An 8,231-nucleotide genomic window follows, 5' to 3' on the forward strand; every position below is an offset into this window, starting at 1 on the left:
AGAGAGCCCTAAGACCGGCAGTGTTGTACGGGTCCTAGGTATGGGGACACAAAGCAAATGAGCTCGCGATGAGGACCGAAGAAATGTCCCTGAGCGATGTCCTTGGCATCGCCTCGGCAGCATTAAGTCTCACCTTTGTTATTACAATTAAGGCACTAGCGTAGGGAAACGTTGTAAATTTTATTAGGTTAAGGTATCTTTCCCTTCTAATTTGGAGGGAGGAGGTCCAAGGAACGGCGTATGGAGTTCCGATGGTGGTCGTTCCGGGGATAGTGGGTGTGCTTATCACAAAGTGGACAGTTTGTGTATGCCAAAAGGCCGGAACCCAGGCTAAAATGCCAACCAATCATGGTAGGACCCAGTAAAAAAGGTATTTCTTCGAGTTGTTCAACCTCAAATCGTATTTATTTATGTTTTGTTTGTGAGTAACGGGTGTATCGACTTGTTTACCAAATTTTGCTTAATTTAGTTTGAAAATGAAAGTTGAGGAATTCAATAATATTATATTAAATGACATGTTCCAAGGCATTCCTGGGACAAGATATTCTTCGCCCTAACAGACCATAAATTTGTAAGGCTGTTTAGAAGTCCCAAAAATCTTTGTAGATAGTTGGTGGAGCTGGTTTTTTATGATTTATTACATATACATTCGTTATGGATCCTACACAAGAATCAGCCTTGTCATTTCGTCTAACGCACACTATTACTGGAGGTTTGCGATCACTACATCCAAATTCCTATTCTGCGCTGCTCCTAGTAATTGCTAAACGTTCATGCCTGTCCAAGTTCTGATGTTACGTAGCAATGATGTTGTTCTTCAGCCTAATCCTCTCCGGCCTTCTATCTTTCCTTCAATTATTAGTATTAGCAAGTCGTATTTGTCATTCCTGATTATGTGGCCTAAGTATGAGGTCTTTCTTTTCTTAATCGTTGTTATTAGTTACAAGTTCTCTATTTATGGTGCTCATTACTGCTTGATTGGTTATGTGTTGTGTTCATGGTATTCTGATCATTCTGCGAGCGGGCCACATTTCAAAGGCTTCCAGTCGTCTCATGGTATTTAATTTTAGTGTACACACTTCAACTCCACATAGAAGAACAGAGCAAACGTAGCATTTAATAATTCTGATTCGAATGTCTAAGCTTAATTTACGATTACAGATAATTTGCTTCGATTTGTTGTACATGTTCCTAGGTCTGTTCTATTCGTATTTTATTTCTACATATGGAACCCACTGATCATTTAGTACTACTCGTATTCTTGTATCAAGTATTCTTATTCGTATTCAAGTATCTAAACTTGTGGATTTGTTCTATTTGGGTGTTATTTAGATACATGTGGCAGTTTTTACATTTAACATGCATCGTCAGTACCATTGCCTGACTTGCATTATTAACTCTATCCAGTATGTTTTGCAAAACTTTTATAGTTTCTGCAATTAGTACGATATTGTCTGCATACCTAATGTTGTTAATGTATTTACCGTTTATTTTTATAGCAATTTTGACATCGTCTAGTGCTTATTTGAATATGCATTCATAGTATTAGTTGAAAAGCAATGGAGACATGACGCAGCCCTGTCGGACACCTCTTTGAATGTCGACGCCTTTAGTGCTATTGCTGAAATATTTGAAGGTTGCTTCTTGGTTCCAATAAAGATTTTGAATTATGCGGAGATGGGAATGATCTTTTCTCTTTAACTTCATTTTCTGCAATTGAGTCAAAAGTTTTCCATGTTGCACCCCATCAAAAGCGTCTTGATAATCAATGAAGCATAGATATATTTTTTCTGGTGATCGAAGAATTTCTGAATTAGGGCTTGAGTTGTAAAGAGAGTCCTCCATCTCTCGTCCCTATGGCCTTTCTAAATCCAAATTGAGAGTCACTTATGTCTAGTTTACATTTTCTGCAGATACTATTCTGTATGATCTTCAAGAATATTTTTAGAAAGTCTCATCACGCTAATGAACCTGAATTCGTCACATTTTCGGGAGTTAGCTTTTTTAGGTATAGCTATAAATTCTGATTTAAGCCATTCCTTTGGTATTACGCCAATTTAATAGATGACGGGTCTCTAAAGAGATGTGTTCATAGTTTTATGTTGTTATCGTCTAATAGTTTTAATACATGTCTTTGTATTTCGCAAGGGCCGTAAGTCGTCCTATTTTTTGCATACTGTATCACATGTTTAACTTCAATGTCTAGGACTGGGGTTCTGTAATTATTATTCCTTTGTTATCAGTTAGGATGGATATCTTTTGTTTTCTGTTATTGTAGAGACTCCTTTAATTGTTTTTTTGGAGAGTGAATGTGTCATGTTTTCTGTCTAGATCTATTTCTTCACACATTTCTCATTTATTCATTTTGCCTTCGCTTCTTTGATTTTTCCATCGATCGTTTTTTGGAGTTTTTTGTATAATTGTGCATTGTTTTTGTGTTTTTTTCTCTCTTCCATACGTTCCAAAATGTCTTCCATCATCCATGATTTCAGTTTCTTACTGCCCTCACTCCTTATTTCTTCTCTTTGTACTCCATCAATCTTATTTCTTATGGTCTGCCATGCATCTTCCATTCCCTCATCTCCTGCTTTTATTGTTTCTTTCAGTTCTTCGAAATTATTAATTTCATTTCTTACAACCTTTTGCTCGTTGTCTTGAGGTGACCTCCAGGTATAGATTCGTCTGGGAAGTAGTTTGATCCAGGCGTGTAGTATCACATCTTCTTCTTGACAAAATTGTATTAGTCGGTAGTTTCTGTCATTGTCGTCTAGTATTATAACAGTTTATATATCATATGATATTTAAGCTGTGGTATTATGTTGATATGGTGTTTCCTTAGGCTTCGTGTGATGACCGTTATTCCGGTATATAATTATTCTTTTTCATTCTGTCGCTTGTACGACGTTGAGTATCGTGTTTTTAGATTTAAGTTGTATTAGTGTCATTCTTGCGGAATAAGAGGTGAAGTTTTCTATTGATTTGTCAATGTTCTTGTGTATGATAAAGGCGACGCCATATTGTTGGGGACAGTTCCCCTGCTTGAAAATATTTATAAGTAGATAATGTGGTCATCAATTTCTATTTTTCCTGTACCGGGCCATCCTACAGTCGGCTACTTTACCCTACAATACAATAGATAAACAACCCTCACAATTGGACTTTAACGAGCTCGTCTGTTTAACACGACCTCCCAGACGAATGGGTTTCTTCTTTCCAACCGCAGACCTATTTGAACATTTCCAATTTAGAATTATATATTTATATTTTATTATTTTTTCCATCTCTTTCACCCAAGTTATTGTTTTATAAAGTTTAGGTACACTCTACATTATATATTTTGTGATTATCTTCGTTGATAAATTTCTACAGAAAATATTGTACCTCAGGGAATACGGAACCTATACGGGTCGATTCCTCTTTTGTGTCTCGAATAAAGATCTCTATTGCTGTTCTATTTTACCTGTAACTATCAAGGGCTTCACTGGTTCTCTCTCGATGAATTCTTCCGGGAAACTTAAGCCATCCAAATACGTTGTTTGTATACTTTCAGTAGCATCCATTTTCTACGTGAATATTAAATATTAAAACGTTTACGCATAGCAAAGAGTGTGCACCATTTAACGGCCCAAAACCCTCATAAAATAATTATCTATTGTGCAATTTTAACAAACTTCGGTTGGATTTTATTTCAATTTGGGTGTAATTTTAGTTTTAGCTGAAATCACCCGATAATGCTAAAGAAAAGCAATGTGAACAACAACTTCGGGTGGATGACCTGGCAAGAGAACGGGCACCCCCTTGCTCTTGCCTCTCATTCATTCTCAACCAACTCCATTCTTCAACCAACTGTACCTTGCACTGAAAGCATGTAAAAACTGAGATTTAACTATATTATTAGGAGACTTTAACGCAAAAATCGGAAGGGGTCAATGCGGGGGGACAGTTGGAAAGTATGGATTAGGTTCGCAAAATGAACGCGGCAACCGCTTGATAAACTTTTTGCGTGGAACATAGTTTCCACATCACCAACCCTTTCTTACAACTTCCAGCAAGAAGATTGTATACATGGAAATCAAACACCGATTGCGTCAAAAGGGGGTAAGAAACCAGATCGACTAGATCATGATCAAGAATATGTTTAAAAACAGTATAGGCGCAGTCCAAACGTATCCAGGTGCAGATCCGAGTAACTACATACACATTACACCTTAAGATCAAGAGACAAACCCAATTCAGTAGTGTCGCGATTGGACATGAGGCTGCTTAATGCTCCGGAAATCCGAGACAACGTTGGTTTAAAGATCAACTTCGAGAACATGCCAGACACTGAGACAGTATGAAGCAGTGCACGAAATGAACTGACGAAAGCTTGGATCACCAACCAGATCTTAGATCTGATGGAATTACATCGGAATTTAATCAACAATAAACCCGAGTATTTATACCTTAGTGGGCGAATTAGAAAAGAAAGAAAAGAGGCAAAGAATACACCTGGTTTTCAAAGAAGTACGATGAGAGTGAGAGTCTAGATGCGAAACACGACATTTTGAAACTACACAATACAATCAAAGATGCTGCTGAGACTAAAAAATGTAATCGGTCCGCGGCATTTCTATTAAACAGGGCGACAATGGCAACATATCTTAGACCATAACGAAAAGTTGGGAGAGTGGAGGAAGTATGTCGAAAAACGTTTCACTAGCGACCGTCAGCCCGACTGTGAGGACCCCGAAATAACGCACGCGGAGGTGGCACACTAGAAGGGGAGAAAAGGGCCAAAAATGCTGAGCTTGCAGCAAACCTGAGTACAAGCAACCAACAGATTCAGCAAGTCTCCAGTTTCTGATAGTTGAGATGCTTATTGAACAGTATGTGGAATAACACGCAGGAAACAAGGTCCCGCATTGAGCAGGCTTGGGCGGGATTTAGTAACTGAAAATGAAGTAGGTTCTCACATATCGAGACTTGTAAAAACCCCTACGTATTTAATTACTACGGTGCTACGTATTTCCAATTCAGTCCTATGGAATGGAAGGGTGGACTTTAACAAAGGCAATGTGTGGACGCCGAATTAAAGGGTTCGAGGTGTGGTGCTGCCGTCGCTTGGTACGAATATCATGGGTAGACTGATTCCGAGACACCGAGATGCTTGCCGTCTCCGGAACCAACTAGAAGTCATGTTCACCATCAAGAAACGCAAGTTGCAATATTTTGCTCACGGCATGAGAGGGAAATTACCGTATCTTGCCGAATATCATGCAAGGTAAAATCCAAGGACATACATCCACACGTCCTAGCTGAAAAACTTTAGACAGAAACTTGTTTCGTGCCGCTTCTGAAAAAATAAAAGTCATGATGATGATGACCGACATCCCAAGAGGAGATGGCACGTGAAGAAGAAGAATTTTGGTGACTCACTTGCAACCATAATTAGTATTTTTTAACGTTTCCTGTCATGGCTTTCTTTATAAGGCGAAACGAACTCTCAACAGACATGTGAAATTCTGCTACAGAATTATCAATATGCAATATTAACATTACTCCAACGGTAAGTTCCGATTTTTTTAAGAAAATAATTAATACGTTATACTAATTCGAAAGAAATTTGTCAAAATCGGTCAATAAATATGAATGTTATGAGGGTCTCACACTATAATTTCAACATTTACTAAATTGACCGACAAGCACCCAAAGTTAAACTTTATACCAAAAGTACTCACCCCGATTAACTTCAGCTTATCTATGAAGCACTTAACGTTGTTTACACAAATTTCCTCCATAAAATCTGCGAAATTGTCTCCATTCAAACTGTGTATTGTAGCGTTTCCAGGAAAAAATAAACTGGGGAATTCGAGGGAATCTCCGTTGGAATGTTGAGAACATTTTTGGATTTTTTGGTGGTTTAAAAAAGATGTTGTGAAACCGTTCTTTGACCGCAATTCCTCGAAACTTAACGTGTCTTCAAATATGTCGCTAAGTTTACCAAACTGGGTTAATGGAATCTGATTGATCACTGAATTAGCCACTGTTACAGTTTCTGCTTCTAACACCTTCTCAAAAACTATGTTTCCAAAAGTTTCGACTTTTGCATCAATTGTTTTGGCAAAACTTTGCGCAGCAACACCGTTAACAATTGGTACAGTAAATTCCCCAACTGTTAAATTATGAAAAACCTTTTGGTCCGAAATCGTGTCCAACTGATTCTTTCTGAAATTAGTTTTGCGTTTAAAATAAAATACTTGAACGGTTTAAGCCACTCACTGGACTAAATTGCTCAAAAGACCCTCCATTGCATCAGAATCCCATCTATTAACTGTTAAATTGTTTTCTATCTCAACAGCTCCATTAAAGACTATAGTGTTGAATTTTAGTTCGGTCAAATTCTCGTTAAACCGTTGGTTTAATTGCTCTAATTCATCCAGCACTTTTTTCCCATCATTTAAAAAGCTGTCGTTGCCATCAGAAACGCTTGCCTTCTTCATGCTGGGTACATGTTGAGCAAGGCTTGCCGGTTGAGCGTTTCTCCCACTTTCCATCATAAGCTGCAATGTAACCATTTTTGATGGTCATCAAAATCACACACAATAAGTTTTGGAAAAACCCAAACAATTTTTTTGTACCTCTATTTTCATTTTCTGTTCTTTATAGAAATTAAGGTCATTTTTCGTGGGATGCTCATTCTTTTTTAGACCAGCCGCTACCGAAAATATCACTGGCGTTTGGTCTTCCGTAGGTACAATCAGCGAGAGGTGATTGCCTATGGCAATATATGAAGCTCCTGGAATTTGAAAATTGATAGCAAACAACGATCTTGTTTTTTTGCGTAATTACCCATTATCCCTCTCGAAGGACTTAATTCGGCAAGACACGAGAGGTTGATTTGGACATCATCAATTAAAGTGCATGAAACGTCAGTATGTTCTTCAAACCTGCAATAGATCGCAACTCTTATAAAAACTCTGTTTGACAGGAAAAATTGTGTAAATATACCGATTTCCGTTGAATGTAATGGCATCAACATCAAACGAACTATGTGTTGAATGGTTCAGTTTTCTCTGCAGCATCAAAACCGTTTCATCTCTATAAGTGTTTATGGAGATGGGCAACCAAAACTCCAATCCTTCGAAATTCGAGTTTACAACATTGCGCTCGACTAGACCATGTTTGGTAATCTCGAGAATACTGGCGCTCAGGCCATTGAAAGCCACGAAATATCTAAAGCCATTCTCGAAACATACTACTTGGTCCACTTCGGGTGCTGCTAAGTTCTTAAGCAGAACAAAAGCCTGGTCGATAAAATGGTAGATGGCTAGAGAGTTGGAAGCTGGCTGAGCAAGTGACAAATGCAAATGATTGTCTACAGAGGAAAGGCACATTGAAGGCGAGGAATCTGGTAGATTAATTGATTGGTGATACCTGAAAATTGGGTGGTCTAAATTGATTATATACAGGGTGAAAATTGGCGTCAACTCTACCGGGGAGCATTGGGGATTACTTTCATAAGGGGCATAGTTCGGGAAAATTGTTTAATAACTGGTTCAAGCTTATTTTCCGAAGAAATTAGTTCTTAAAGATATAATTTTAATGTAAGACGCAAATGTTTACTGCGGCTGATACGCCCAGTGCTGACCTATGCATCGCCTGCCTAGTCTACGGCTAGCATCACGCAGAAACATAAGTTGCTAGCTTAGCAAAACAAGGTCTTGAGGATAGCAGCAAATGCTCCCTGCGATGTCAGAAACACCACACTGAGACGGAGCCTGAAGATAGAGGATCTACTGGACCAAATCAGGAATAATCAGTGTAGCAAGAATTCCATCGTAAGAGCTTCTTGCATTAAAAATTTCGAGGTGACCGCAACCCCTCCTTGCGGACACAGCGTAAAAAGAAAAAGTGTGCCAAAAGCGAAGACCAGTTCCTGGACCACAGACTAAATATAAGTTCGTTTAGGAAGCAACAGAGGACGATTAGGTTAGGTTAAGATTAGGATTAGGTTAATGTATATTAAGTAGTAAATGATGTTGATGGCGACTACCGTCACATCAGCAATAAAATCAGCTTACGAATCCGCATGCCCTCTGAAGTCGAAGAGGCAAACGGGGACGTCCAAATGGTGGAACCCGGGACTCTCAACGATGAGGAAGCTATTTAACAGGGCCAAACGAAACGGGGCCCTCTGGGGTAAATACAAGACATCCCTGACTACATATGGCAACGCCATCAAAAAAGAA

At 38.6% G+C, this 8,231-nt stretch overlaps 2 protein-coding genes across 3 annotated transcripts in view; one reads left to right on the forward strand and one right to left on the reverse strand.

Annotated features, from left to right (window-relative positions):
* The window catches only part of LOC109544933 (REPTOR-binding partner), a 51,837-nt gene that overhangs the window by 38,557 nt on the left and 5,049 nt on the right, over positions 1-8,231 (forward strand). The gene's annotated exons all lie outside the window — the stretch shown is intronic.
* The window catches only part of LOC109544931, a 39,924-nt gene that overhangs the window by 20,113 nt on the left and 11,580 nt on the right, over positions 1-8,231 (reverse strand). For both annotated transcript variants that reach the window (XR_007280339.1, XM_019915353.2), the window contains exons 5-10: positions 6,991-7,416; positions 6,832-6,929; positions 6,621-6,778; positions 6,262-6,542; positions 5,721-6,207; positions 3,461-3,563 (exon numbers count right to left, since the gene is read on the reverse strand). Coding sequence is in view for 1 of the 2 variants with exons in the window: in XM_019915353.2 (XP_019770912.2) it covers positions 3,461-3,563; positions 5,721-6,207; positions 6,262-6,542; positions 6,621-6,778; positions 6,832-6,929; positions 6,991-7,416 (1,553 nt within the window). In the remaining variant the exon portion in view is untranslated. The remainder of the gene's footprint in view (positions 1-3,460; positions 3,564-5,720; positions 6,208-6,261; positions 6,543-6,620; positions 6,779-6,831; positions 6,930-6,990; positions 7,417-8,231) is intronic.

This window comes from Dendroctonus ponderosae, unplaced genomic scaffold, assembly GCF_020466585.1.
Source record: "Dendroctonus ponderosae isolate FM_Combo_2020 unplaced genomic scaffold, Dpon_F_20191213v2 Dpon_F_20191213_1, whole genome shotgun sequence".
Lineage (NCBI taxonomy): Eukaryota > Metazoa > Arthropoda > Insecta > Coleoptera > Curculionidae > Dendroctonus > Dendroctonus ponderosae.